The sequence below is a fragment of the Phaenicophaeus curvirostris genome, chromosome 4 (genome assembly GCF_032191515.1).
Source record: "Phaenicophaeus curvirostris isolate KB17595 chromosome 4, BPBGC_Pcur_1.0, whole genome shotgun sequence".
Taxonomy (NCBI): domain Eukaryota; kingdom Metazoa; phylum Chordata; class Aves; order Cuculiformes; family Cuculidae; genus Phaenicophaeus; species Phaenicophaeus curvirostris.
The window spans coordinates 28,246,408-28,261,627 of NC_091395.1; the positions used below are offsets into that span (position 1 = coordinate 28,246,408).

Below are 15,220 nucleotides of genomic sequence, written 5' to 3' on the forward strand. Positions count from 1 at the left end.
GAGTTATCTGCTGAATCCCAAGGCCCATTGAGACACATCAGCTAGCTCATTTGCACTGTGTGGCTAAAAAAAATTTTAAAAAGTCCTTCTGCTTGCTTAAAGGGAAAAAAAAAAAGTACAGACAGCATAATTATTCACTTTTCTTTGGTCTCATTACAACTTTCATTAATGTTGCTTTAATGAATGGTGCTTTTCTGAACACTACCCAACTTTAAAGTTACTACTGACCAGGAACAGGATTTGTCTACATAAACTTTCTCATGGACTTGTTAGATGAATCAGTCATTCCCGAGTTATCCAATGCATCAAAAGAGGAGAGGAGATAGTCCATCAGTTTGGGAAATAACTTTGGTCTGTTAATGACCCTATGTCAAAACAAAAGTTCTCTTTTAAGTGAACCATACTATAAACTACACAAGTAAGTACCATGTTAAGCAAAAGATGTGGCCTAAGCAAAAACAATATGGGCATTTAGTGTTAAGGACCAGTGAAGGCAAATGGACCCAGTACACTTCCACTGAAAATTATGAACTCAAGTTCAGTGCTCAGACCTCAGAGCAGATGCAGGAATCCCATGGGATCACACCACAGCGCAAACAGAATAAAGGCAATAACAAATAAACCCTAAGCCTTCAGATACTTCTATGTTTGTTGGAATGTTTTTGGATACTGGACAGAAACTAATTTCTAAAAGGCTTTTTTACTGTCATTTGTAAATTTATGTCACTATTTGGTCTACTATGGTGGGAACAATGCCTAATTGATCACTGCAGATGCCATCAGCAGCTGACAACTAAGAAGAAAAGGTTGCCTTCTGTGCAAAAATCCTTGAAAAGCAAAACCTTAAAGCATTTTACTAAACACCCTCTTTTTCCACCTCTAAAGGGCAGCCTAGAAGCAGGAAGTTCCCTGTCCATACTCACAATTTGTGCTCATGGCATTCTCTCAAGGAGCGTTTTTCTTTTTGCCAGTATTAACATTAAGACCTCATTGGTCTTGCACAGTATTATGGACTCAAGTTTCTGTAAGTTCAGACTTTTCATCCTTAAGATGAGGAGTCACTGCTTCCATTGCTTTTAGACATATACTCTTATTAAATACACCAGGAAAGTACAATAATAGCTATTTTATCACATTTTTTATACCAGTTTCTTTGTAAACCTTCTATAGTTGCTCTACCAGATTTTTTTCCTACCAGAGATCATTCTGCAATTCTCACTGCTTGACATAACTCAGTTTTTTATCTTCCTCATTCCCATCTGAACACCAGCCTCAGGACAGATTTTATTGCTCACTTGTTTCTTTCTATAGGCTAGAAACATGCCTTTAACACTCCAGTAATTTTAGCAAAGGTTCATTACTTCCACTGCAGTCCATGAAGCAATTTTTTCATAGTGGTGGTATTTTTAAAAAAAATGAATAAAAGAAAACCCAACACACTATTAGTTCCCTACTTAAAATCCATATGAATTCTCAGTATTTTTTCCAACACTACGCCACCTCTTGTAGCTACAGTTTCATATACTAAGTCTGTTTTCTTCTTTTGAGTGAATATAAATGTTTCCCAACTATCCCTTCTACATAAACAGCGATTTAACTTCTCTGCTGGACAAGACATTTTTTCTGCAAGCGGAGAAGGGGACACTCTCAGAGTTCCCACACTTGTCTTCTCCCTTTTCCCCCCATTCCCTTGGAAACCTTCCAGACTGAAACAAATCACATGATTTAAAGAAAAACATCAGACCCTGAAAACTAATGCAGGTGGTTTTTCTTCCAAAGAGAAGCTTTTACCAGGTACACCAGTAATAACAAGGTAGGAATAAATTATTACACTTGGTCTAAGCAAAAGCCCCTAAATTCTTGGCAGTCGGGTTGAGCCTATGGTTTGTGCTTTACATTTTGCTTTTTGTATTTCACATATATGATTTTGGATCCTATCAGCAGCTCTGTCTCAAAGAGTGCTGGGGATGTGCCCTGGTACCTGAGGTCTGGTGATATGCACGCACATTTTAAATGCAAATTTTGACTGTGTGGAGATGGGAAAGGAAACAACTCCAGCTGCCTTACAACATAATCTCACCACGTATCTTCTGGGCACCACCTTTGTTGCTTGGAATGGGACAGAACACAGGAACTTCACAGGTGCTCTGAAGAATTATAAATTATAATAAGTAAATACAATAAATAAATAAAAGGAATCATAAGAATGATACATCCCACCAGGAGCTATTATACCCTGAATGTCAAAGAGGTTTGAGTTCTCTTCAAGTTGAGATCTCTGTGGCCAAGTCTTGGAGTTTTGCAGGCTTCACTTCACTTCTCTCTCTTTAATTAACCTTCTAAAGCGCTGCTGATTTGCACTAGTGTATTGTCATAGCTGGCTTTTCTAAACCAGAAAACACTCTGTACCTGACTATTAACTTTCTACTTTAGTAAGTTTAAGTTTAGCAAACCCTCAGTGTTTGCTTTCCCTAAACTCCTTGGTACGGCTAGTTTAATATTTAACAAAGCTTTAGGCAAGGTAAAGAACTGGCTTTTTTTCTTTTTCAAAAATCCCAGTGTGACTTTGCCCTCACTAGACTAACAATAGACTGTTCCATCGCTGAGCACATGGATAACTGCAAACATAGGCAAAAGGTTTGGAAGACAAAGGGAGAAAGGCAGACACTCCACAGTGCCAAAGTCACTTTGACAGAGGTTCTCTGGTGCGTAGCAACAATACAACAGCCCGAACTGTTTAACGCTCACTTAAACATAACATCAAACTTCATGTAATATCTATAAATAACAATGCTACTTTAAGCAGTGGGAGTGCCAGAACTTTGTTTTAAAGTGTTCTAACTCAGTGATTTATGTGCTGCTATCAAACTACTGTATTAATTGAAAACATAAACCTTTATATATCCAATTTTCTGACTTTTCTTACTGTATCTGTACAGTAAGAAATCTTCCTGTTCCTCCCCTCCAAACCAAACAGATGGCCGGATGAAGCAACATGTCTGAAAAGCTCATCTGTCAGCTTGCTGCATTAGCTGTATATAACACCCCATCCACTCCCAGGCCCGCGTGAAATCGCACAAGTTCAGTGGAAAGAGCTACAGGACAAGCAGGAGAGGACCACCGCTCACAGTCCTCCCAAACCACACACCTACATCCTAAACCACAGTGTTCAGCAGTTCACCTTTTTGTTTCCGCTGATTAAAGGCAGAAGAGAAAGGATTAAACCACTATAATGTCTTTAAATGCCTGAAAAGGCTGGTATGCACCCCATGGAAAATCACAACAGGTGCCACCCCGGCCCAATTTCAACAACCCCTGCAACTCGAGGGGCTAGTTCCTGTGCTAGGAACCAGCCTTTCAACTGGAAAGGCTCCGAATAAATTAGCTGTAAAGCATCTTAATTAAAAAGAGTATGGTGGTTTTGGCTCACTCAGCCTGTCTCCTTGTGATTCGTTACATCACATACCATCACAAATTTGGCACAACTGGTAAAGCTTTTACCAAAAATGTGCCTCAAGGAAAAAGAGAAAATGAGTATCTGTATAATGTAAAATAATATAATTCATTCCTCTGGAGTGACAGTTCAGAAACCCATTGGGTAGTTTTCTGCTGATAACATTTTGCCTCACTTGCTTTTAGTTCCTGTTTTGACCTCAACAGCTTGACTATGCTTCTGGAGAGCATGACTGTCCAGTCTTGTTCATATGCAGCTTCTCTGCCAGTTTCATGGATCTGATGTTTAATGTTGAATAGTAACAAGAAGGAATTTACCAGAGGATATTGACTTTTCATTTGTTGAACAAATATCAGGCATAATTCATGGGTGTCCTGTACTTTTATATCTGAACAGAACACATCACTACTCTGAGCTGGTGTTAGCAAGTGAAGGGGAATTGATCCAGTGGGTAAGCCTATGAGAACAGGCTAGTTGTTTTTTAAGAAATCAAAGATGATGAGTACCTAATTTTAAAATTTGGTGAATGTTTCCACTCTATGGGTATGAAAAAAAACACAAAAATTTCTTGACCTGTTTAAATGACTAGAGAAAAGAACATGCATCTATCTGATTTATGTATGCAATTAGTTTAAGAGTACAGCTTGATGCAACAGCACATGAATGCAGCAGCATCAAATCACAGGAATATTGTCAAAGGTCATATTTGTAACAGAAAGCTGAGTTTCTGTTCAGTAGGTCCTGTAGTGAGGTATTATACACCAGGTTATTCTGCTTCCAACAAGTAGGTGGCACGTTCATGCATCATTACTATGATCTGCCCCTCCTTAAATAGAAACATTTAAGTTTTAGAAACATTCATTTTTTCACCATGTCTGCCAGAGTTACAATTTCATACTGCCATCAAATTAAGGTTGACATTTATAAATTACTATGGTTTCACAATGGGTTTTGCTTGGCTAAGTGACTTCACATTACTTAACTTGTAAGAACAAATTCTTGTGGTTTGCTGTCACATGATGATATAATAATTTACATTAGATGAAAAATTAGGAAGAATAACAGTCCATACACCAGATTCAGGAAGCTTTAGTGTTTTGACCTGTCAATCATACCACTTATGGACAAGGCTTTCTGTTTTTATGAATGGTGACTGCATCATGGAGAAGTAATCTTTAACAATCCTTTTCAGTGACAAATACTGGAACTGTTTATGTTTTGGCACTGTTTCTAGCAGAAGGCTTACCAAAAATATAAGTATTTGCCTTTAGAACTTGCAGTGTTACTCTCTTCACTAAGTTCAGGCCATGGGCCTCAATGAGACCGTAGACCCTTGAATCCCTATAATAATTAGTCCTGCCTTTAATTTCCTCTTCTACCAAGGAAATTAATTGAGATGAGATGGCCCTAAAAACAAAATTGCAGAACATGATGAACAAGGTGAGGCTGGCAATGCCTTGGGCAGCCTGATCTAGTGGGAGGTGTCCCTGCCCATTGCAGAGGGGTTAGAACTGGATGATATTTAAGGTCCCTTCCAACCCAAACTATTGTACAATTCTATGAATAGTTTGGTTGCCTTTTCCATGCAAGTATATTCCAAAAGGTGATGGACCATGAACAACTTACCCAGTAAGTGTGGCCTGTAAGGTCAACAGAACTGAGATAGGGGCTGGGGTAATTACAAATGAAACAAAAATAAAATGAAGGTGACAAGGACAGAAAGTGCTGCAGTCCATCCCATTATGGATCTTGATCAAGGTCTTATTAGCAGGATAACCATTTTGTGATAAGATGGTAAGTCTTGGTGCCTACTCCCTCTCCCTAGCTTCATACCGTTCGACCTCACGGTCAAACTCCCCAGAGTCTGATATGGTCTGGATTTTTAGTCAATTTTCCTTCACGACACTCCGCAGAATAAGTCAAAGAAGGAGAAAAAGACCGGAACTGTCAGTACACACAGCACGGGATGTCAAGTCACACCTAGGAGCAGGCTTGTATTTTCTTCTGCTTTTGAAGTTCTAATATGATCAAGGAAACAGAAAAAAAGAATAACAAAAAAGCACAAGACAGCACACTCAGGATAACTCCAGAGATGGTAAATGCAAGTCTACCAAACACACAAAAACAACTGCAAGGAAAAAGCAGAATTTTTCAAACAAAGTCACCCGGGGAGCAATTTTTCTATGCTTGTAGTCTGTTTCCAAGTGTGTTCCCTCTGCTGAAGGGAGCATGTGCGTAACACATGTGCTGGCTCAGGATTAGGCAACTGACAGTTGTGGATATTGCAGAATATTACATTCCCAAGCAGCTCCATTGGAAGAGGATTATACATCTCAGTGGTATCAGGCTGAGAGAAACCCTAGCAAATTGGCACGTATGGGTAACTGGTCACCTAAAACTGCAAGTTTTGGACAATTCTATCACAAAGCCTCCCCATCCCATCCCCAGGCTCTGCTGCCACCTCCTCTCCAAGCAGCAAACCAGCTTTTCTGGCTGCCAGCTGTACCAGCTTACCATGAGACCCCCACATTCCTACCACACCTTGGCAAGAGAAGCAAGATGCTGCCTGCCCAGCTCCTGCATGAAAAGGCAGGACGCAGTGTTGGCAGAGCTGTGCCTGGCACCCAGCCTCTCCGGTGCCCACTGTGCCAGCAGCTTGTGCTCTGACAACAGCATTTCAAAGATGCCAGGAAAGAGGAAGGGATTTCACGTGAGAAGTGTAACATTTGAAGTCCCCACCGCTTCTGACCATCTCAGATCCTGCTGTGCTTTCCACGAGGACAGTTTGTCTCCTGGCCAAACTCCAGTTTGTGTAACTGCATTTATCGGGTAATTATACTTTCTTAAATTATCCCAGCAGTTTCAATTTGCCATGGTGCTATTCACTTCCTTTCATGATGCTATGGAGTGTTACAATGTGCTGACAAGCAGCTGTTATGTTTCACCCAAGAATTGAGTGCATGGCACTGGTGGGTGAAAGCCACCCCTGAGCATGCATCACATGCTTATGTGTGGTACCAGGACTGTAAAATACCTTAGGGTTCCTTGGGGATGAAAAATGCTACATAAGCGTGGGTAATAGTTAGCCACCAAACAGTAACACAACTCACTGTGATGTAGCTAGGATGTTCTGGGCAATTTTTTTTTTTTTTTTTTAAATTGAGTATAAACTTGTGAAAAGCTTCTCCCTCTGGTGGCTGGACAGAACAGCACAGCTTAACAAAAATGAAGCGAGAACTGTTATAAATTCTAGCCTGCACACTTTAACACACACTAACAGCTACAATTTGACTTATTTCAACAATTGAAAAAATCAACACATACAGGCAAGAGAAGCTGACAGCAAATGCACTATTTGGAAGCCTCTGTCCAGACAGGTGTCACCACTGCACTGTGTGCACATCCTACCTGCCCTGTATCATCATCTTGAGCACCCAATGCACTGAAGATCAGACTTTTTTCATTCATGTGTTTGACAAGCCAGGCTTTTATCCTGCTGATCCAGATTCTTATCCATGCCTTAAAAGTAAACATGAGGCAGCTATCTCTCATTTCCTTTACCAAACCAGTGAGGAATCCTGCAATATCACAATTTTATTCCAGAGAATGATAAAACATGCACTACCTTCACAGTGGGTGACTAGCACAGTAGCATTTATGGGTACCTCATGAATTCCCTCCAACAGCAGATGAGGATAGTTGAGCTCCAAGGGTGCTATCGCTGCAAGATCACTTGGCACATAATTGACTTCTGTACAGAGAAACCCTGTGGCTGATGCATCAACAGGTTTGCAATCTCAGCCATTTATTTCAGACCATCTTTTTCCTTCGTACCTTTTTCTTGCCAGGTTGTGAAAGAGATCAATGGAGATCATACCTTGGTTCCAAAAAAACCCCTCTGACACCTTTAGACATCTCTGCACAACCTCAAAAAAACCCCACAACAATTAAAAAATTCCAAACCAGTAAAGTCGAACCCCCAAAAGAAATCATGCTACTTCAAAAAAAAAAAAAATTATAAGGGTACTCTCTAGTGGTCTTTCCAAGAAAGGGAGACTCCAGCTAATAAAGTAAAAGATGCTGTCTCATCAAATGACATATCGGTATAGCCAGACAACTTAATAAATAAAATCACTGGCAATATTCATGTCATGCTATCAAACAGCAGATTACAGCTTCCCCAGACACTTGAAAAATCCCACAGTATGTATGCTTTGCTATGGAAAAAACTTAGTGTTACATACAATATTTATTAGAAGGCTGAATGCTACTAGAACTGCAAAATGGAACTCCAAATAAGTTTCTGCTATTAATAGCATACTCATCATCTTATTCTAAATGTGTAAATGTCTTTCTTCTAATTATTTCCTAAGCAAGACTTCAAATATTAAATCAATCAGACTCAAAGAAAGAGTTCGTTGTTGAAAATTCTGTCAAGCCTATGACCTGTGAAGCAAATTTTTGTTTGGCCTGTGAAGCACTGGCAATTTTACTTTAGAGAAAACTTTAAGCTCACAGACTGCAAACAAATAGCAGCATTAATGACTGCACACACGCCCCCAAAAGGTGATATTCTTCAACATCCAACTAACTTTATCAAAACATGCAACTATTGAAACAGTTTTACCTGTCAGACTGCTGCTTTCAGCCTTATTGAGTAAGCTCTTGGGTTCCGCAAAATCTTGGGATTTGGGTTTTTAATTTTAAATATGGGCCTGAGAGAAAGTTGGTGATCATATCCCTGCTGTAATCAGGCTTAGTTCTTGCCCACCTGCTAGTTTTGAATTACTGACTTATTGAACAACTTGGGTAATGTATGGCACATGAAACCAGAGGTGAGCCTAGGGCAGGTTTAAGGAGCAGACCAGCAGTAAAACCTGTCAGATAACTTCAGGACAAGCTTCTAGCACCTTGGCATTGTCGAATTTCAATCAAATCATGAAACACTTTTTTTCAAATCAGAAATCAGGCCAGCAGACACACTAGGTATGTCACCACTTCACTCATTTTCAGACTCTGCTGCAAGATGAAGGTGCCTTCAGACTGATGAGGTCAGATAATTTGAAAGATGAACAAAATCCAAGAGCATTTTTACATCTCCAAATGGTCCTTTTTTCCTTGCTGTTCCAGTGAGCAGCTCTGTGAACAGAAGTTAAGTGGAGACTGGCTTTCCGTGGCAGCGCACGACTTGGCACGTGCCCAAGATGCACATGCTAACTGAAGCTCCTCCGGTGGTTGGGACATTGTATCTTCTCCTGCTTCTGTTAATTCCTGGGCAGCTGCCATTTGCATTGCTGCTTTTTTCTCCCTGCACTCTCCCATCTTAGGAAACTTTGGTTTTTCAATGCCTCTTTCTCCTATAGTTTCTATTTCTGGCTCCCCCAGTATTTTTTGGAGGAGGGTAATGAATTTGCTTCTTTAGAAGCTAGGCAGTATATCCCAGGACCCTACAGTAAGTCAGTATAGAGCTGATATTCTCATGACCATTGTGTTCCATGAGCTTCTCTATCTGTATGAATTTTGTAAGATTTTTGTGACCTATTCTGGAACAGAAGAACTAAAAATTATCTGTCTGGCTTTCCACTCTCCCTTACCTACTTGGTACCCCTAATGTAAAAAAAGGAGATTTTTCATATTATCCAAGAGCATGGGGACAGATTTTCAGGGAAGTATAGAACTAAGTGCAATTTAATTCATCTTTCTAAATCTTTGTCCTTCATGTGTCTGTTATAAAAAAAAGAGTCTATTTCAAACATTAGACTTGTATTAATACTAAAGCATGCTAGTAGCTTCTGCCAGTGAAACACCAACCAACAAAATGAAAATAGGTATGGTACTACCAAAACTCCAAATGGACAGGTGGTTTCCGTGCAAGTGAAATAGATTTATCACTTGGTGAGACAGAGAGAAAGAGTTGCATCAAACGTGGAGCACAGTCACTTATAAAAATGCAAGATTATCATATTCCCACAAACATTTGCTTAAGAACACATTCTATCAAAAATGCAACTTTAAAGAGAGTTGGGGTTTTTTTTTTCCTCTAATGATAGCTAACTCAAAGAAGTAAAACAATGCCAGAATTAAACTGATCTAAATTTAAATAAGCCTTAACTTCTCCTTAAGAATATACTTGTTATTTGACAGGAGAGTATCAAAACGTCAGTGTATTGCCATCTTGAGGTCTGCTAGCAGAACTGCACGTCCAAAACAAAATACATGTACTTGTTACCAGGCTCAACAGTAATTAAGCTGGATGTGTCAAAGCCCTTATAAAACACAGAGCATCTTAGACCTTGTCAGAAAGAGTATCAAGAATATACACCTCATTGTTACAAGAAAACTCTGCAGTTAAACCCTAATTAGCAATACAGATTTCCTAGATAATTTGAAATTACTACTTGGGCTTAATTCAGCACTAAAGACTGATTCACTTTAAGAAACAAGTTACATTAAAAGATAACCCCAAATTATTGCATGTTATACCATGAAAATATATGCACACAGCTATGCATATTGCATGTCTTAATACAGATATAGTTGTAACATAGGAGTGTTCATGCAGAAAATCGCATGCTTTCCAAACATAAGACATTTCAGTGTGTGTTTAAAGGGTTTAAAATCACCAAGCTCCATTCAATGGTGGTAGCTATTTAAATTGTCCTTGCAAGAACCCACCTTTAAAGAAATCTCCATGTCGCAAATCTACGCAATATACTGGCATTCTGCCTAAATAAAAGCTACAAATGTTAACTACATAATCGCTGTAATGTTTAGGTTGATTTTAAATTAACGTCTATTTTTTAAAATTATTTTTTCTTTTTTTAAAAAAATTAACACCTACTTAGAAAACGTGTCTGTTGATACTCCCACTCTTGAAATAGCATGGAATATGCTCTATTGAATTTTACAGTCATGTAGGAATTGCCAAGACGATACCGTGAAGTGTGTGTGTATATATATATTTGATTGCTACGTATACTTTTAACAGAGGTCAGAGACATCAGATTTTGTTTGTTTGCAAAACCAGTTACACCTATGAGGCTACTTACAAAGGGCTACTGGTTTAGTAAAACTGCTAAAGCTGTTTTTCCTCTTCTCTTTTCTGAAAAAAATGTTCAGAACACAAATAACCGCTTGAAGGCTGCTGTTTTACACCAGTGGTGTTGTATATTTTCCTAAGCTATTGAAACATCTTTAAGCAAACAAGAAAAGCCTCAGTGAAAGTTACCTGCTTGGTTTGCAGGCTGCCAGCCTGAGTACTTGGCAGCAGCTGGTGGTCCTGTTGGCTTGAGGGCTGCAGCAGATGTGGTGCTAGCAGAAGCAGGTCTCATGTCCACATTTTCTTGCTGGGCAGGCATGCTGCTTACTGAAGCAGTCGTAAAAGCAGTAGGCTGGGTAGCCTCCAGGGAATCACTGTTCAGAAACAAGGAAGGAAAAAATACAATGCATTTCTTGCTAGAACAAGAGCTTTCGTGAAACAGAGATGTGGAGCAACATCCTTGCACTCTGATGCAACAGAGCAGGACCCACTACTCTGTTGCATCACTGATGCTGGGGTGATCATCCCAGGACAACACTGTGCAAGTTATATTTTTAAGCTATTTTTTAAGAGCTGGAAACTTGAGTAATTTCTGCCAGAAGTCAATCAAAACAACTAAATCTCTTTACAGTTTCCATTTAAAATAATTCAGTGTTGGTGTGACACAGGGGAAAGCAGAACCCTTACTACACTCCCAGACTTCTTGAATACTACTGTTTTTTTCTTTAAGAGTAGGCAAATACTCATACAGTCAGATTAAACTTGTGGATCTTAAGAAAAATCATCAATCTAAAAATGCAATTTTCTTCTGTGGGCCATTACTCCTCCACACGATTAAGTATTTTAAAAGAGCTATACATTTCTTTATCTTTTAAACAACATGCACAATATTTTATATTGCCTCTTTAGAGCAGCTTAAAGCTGCTTTTATATTTTAAAAATTAGCATAATTCTTTTGGCTATTTAAAAGCATGCATGACAAAAACTGCACTTAATCACAATTTGCATGGAATGCAAGTAGCCACTAATTACATTGCCTGCAAGAAAACTTATCATTTCTTATTTCCAGAGGCTGCTCAACAATGACACAGTTATAACAAAATTTTAAGTGTAACAGTAGTAGTAGAATGGATATTTGCCTCTGGGAAGCTGAAAACAAATATTTTCAATAAATATCTTCAAAGTAGAGAAGTAATTGCTAATGGAGGTCATTTGCAAACTAAGAGGATCACAGTAACAGGAAATTAACCAAACAACATTGTGAAATACAGTCAGAACAATTCCGAATACATATATTGTGCAATCTGGAAAACTATTAGTTAACATATTAGAAGCCTTTCTCTATTAAACTAAACAAATTCAAAGCACACATGCATTCTGCATGCATATTTTACTGGGATCATTCACAGAATTATACATTGTGTCAAGTTCATAAAGTAAAAATCCTTGAGCTATTTTTACTTTACAAGTATTGCACTTGAACAATATTGCCTTGCCCATATGACATGCAAAAACTTGAACACAGCATGATGCCAAAATGGCAGTTCACAACCTTGATTTTTTTTGTTTCTAGATTTACAGGGTTAATAATTGATACATTTAGAATCTTTTTCTGAATAAGGGAGAAATAAAGATTCGCAGTTTAGAGAATATGTCTGAATGCTTAGTTTAATGAGTAACAGCTATTGCATTTGTAGGCTTTTGGTAACAGCAGTAGCTGTGCCAAACTGACACTCTGATGGATTTGCTATATGTGGCGTGCACAAGCCTAGTGAAGCACAAAGTCCATTCTGTTACATTCAAATGTTAAGATATTTAAAGACATTTGTACAGTGCAAACGGAGGCATTTAAGGTACATGTTAGACTCCCTGAAGGCTTAGGATACAAGTACCTTTAACAACAGATTTTGCGTAAGCAGAGATACACTGCATGAAAGTGCTATTGCAGACTGAAGGAAAAAGGATAAGATGGCATCCTCTAACGTTAAGTAGCAGGCTCAGTAGTTGACGACAAGGTGGTTTAGGACTGGCTGCCACTATGAAAAAGGGTGTGCCTGCAACTTCAGAATGTCATTCTATACCACTGAGTCTATTTGACATGTAACCCACTGAACCCACTTCAGGCCAGAGCCCCACTACAACTCTAAATTCCTCAATACGCCACTGGTCCTGAAAAAAAAAAAGAAAACTTTCTCCTTCTCCATCCAAAAGACTTATGACCACTTGTCAAATAACTTTTCAATTCTAGCACCTCTTTACTTGCCTCTGTCTGGAACAAATATGTAACATATAAATCATTAGAAACAAATAAGAAAATTCTGCTGAGCCAGCAGACATCTTTACACAGAAGAGACTACTTAACAAGCAAAAAGGGATGCAAGACAAGCAAAAAACATTATCCTCTAGGCAGAAGAAGGATAGGAAAATGTAGAAATCACTGAGGTGCACTGCTGGCAAACTGCAGCCTTATCTAGGTAAGGAAGAACACTGCCACTAGCCACAAGGCTAGTTTTAATGCCAATTTGTACTTCCACCATTGCCATTTTTGTGGTTTAATGCTAGCATGGCATGCTAGCTCCTGAAGCAACAGATTATTGGAGACACTAAGGCTTTCATTTAGAAAATAAAAAGACCGGAAAGGTGAATCCTAATGACCCAAACCTAAAAGAAAATGATAAACCCAGCTATAAAACCACCTGTAATCTCTGACCACCTCTGGTGGTTTATGTGAGAGGAGCCTATCCTAGAGAAACACATTCCAAAGCAAAAGCTTGAAGCCATTGCTCTGACCGAGGGGATCACATTGGTCTCAGGGCAAAACTACTCACACATCCTGAACACACTTTGTACTTTGTGCCTTGTTCTTTCAAGCAAGAGTTGAATAAACTCAAGCTGCCACTACAGCCTGATAATTTAACAGGCAGGCTGCTACTGCATCTTGGCAAATGTCTTCAGTGTGATATTGCCCACCTTCAATGGGCTGCAGGAAAAAGTGCATGCAGTGGTTTTCCTGAATGAGAGCCTTTAATCACAGAGTTGCCTGGGAGCGCATGTTCAACTTTTTCCATGGAGAGAAAAATAGATTCATCTTTGTCTCACTTTCAAAGAAGTGCTGCACCCTGCAGACGTTCAACCTTTTAAGTGCTAATCTTCTTCGAATTCGTGCTTCAAAATTTATTCCTCAATGTTTTATTTTATATTCTTCCACACTGAAAAACTCCCAAACTCCAATTATTTTTATGCACCTTTATAAATACAGCTATGTATCTTTTCAGAAGCACACTTACCTTCTACAAAGTGGCTGCACAATACCAACAATTAGCCCTACTAGTATTTCTGGAAGTCGCTAGGATATTGTGCAATGACAACCCAAGATTCTTTACTTACAAAATACATGGTTTGAAAACATACATACAGAAAGTCAAGAAAATTAAATAGTTTATGGAAGAGAGCTCCCATCTGCTTTTCAGTGTCTGAATAAAACACTGAAGGAGGAATGATAAACCTTACGCATTTACCAAGCTCTGCATGAATAGTTTCTCAGGCGTACCACATGACACTCATAGGTCAGGTTATGGTCAAGCTCATTTTGATGTCAAAACACTTGTACGATTACTAATGACAAGCCTACCTTCTAACTGTAGCATTAACCTTTTAACTCTGTTTCATAACTCTCAAATAATTCCTTCTCCACTTGATGAATATTTACAGCAAAAATGAAAACCTTCCATAATGAAAAGTAATACAATCAAGAGTCATATAAATTTTAAGAAATATCATGTTGCTTGCAAGACACAAATACTCTGCTGTCAAGCTTTGGGCAAGGGGTTTCAACACTGCAAGAATAAAGGAACAGTGGAGCATGAGCCTGACTGACTCAAAGTCTCATGTACAGAAAACCCACAATGTGTTTAATTAATAAGTTGGGGGAAGATTAATCAAAACAATTCTAGAAGTGGGTTGCAAGGGACACAGATTGTAAAAACAGCCTAAGAAAGAAGTCCAGCGAAGAACCAAGCCAAAGACAACTCTCTTTGACATATGCCAGCTCGTACGTGAAACTCCTGAATTTCCATGCAGAACAAACCCCACAGCACAGTACAGCCCTATTCTATCAGAGTAAGCGCATGTATGGAAAAAAAGAACTTTCTGGTGGGCCAGTATGAGACCTGGGGACACACATAGGGGTCCACTGCCAGTGCAAGCTTTATCCAGAGTTCACAACAGCCTCCTCAGCCTTACCCCTCCCTGATCAACAAAAGTACTGCAGAAGCAGGCAAAACACACTAAAAAAGCAAGTAAGAGTTCCTCTGCTATTCCTCCTCATCTTCCTCCTCAAATACCAAGCACTGAATTACACCCTGCTTTTCGGTGGGAGAAGAGTGAAGAGAGACATTTTCCAGATTACTTTCTCATAGCTGAACATAATACTAACACCTTCTTGGATGCTACAGAGGGCCAAGAGGCAAGGAACTTGCAGGGAAGGTTACAAGTGAAATGAGCACCAGTTTTTCAGAGAACACTCTGGGATATTTGCATCAATACCACGCCATTTTCCTTCCCAAAATCTGGTGCACCAAGACAAGGTTGAATGCATTTCAGAGGTATATTAAGAAATTTGCACTGGAATATCCTTCTGAAAATATTTAGAGGTTTGATACCACCCTCCCTGCCAAAATCCAAGAGAAGAAAAACACATGGTCTGGGGCTACAGATAGTTAAACCTC

At 39.1% G+C, this 15,220-nt stretch overlaps 1 protein-coding gene across 8 annotated transcripts in view; it reads right to left on the reverse strand.

The window, feature by feature from the left end:
* PDLIM5 (PDZ and LIM domain 5) overlaps positions 1–15,220 on the reverse strand; it is a 128,775-nt gene that overhangs the window by 16,556 nt on the left and 96,999 nt on the right. For all 8 annotated transcript variants that reach the window (XM_069855607.1, XM_069855605.1, XM_069855604.1 and 5 more), the window contains one exon: positions 10,683–10,867. In XM_069855607.1, coding sequence (XP_069711708.1) covers positions 10,683–10,867 — 185 coding nt within the window. The remainder of the gene's footprint in view (positions 1–10,682; positions 10,868–15,220) is intronic.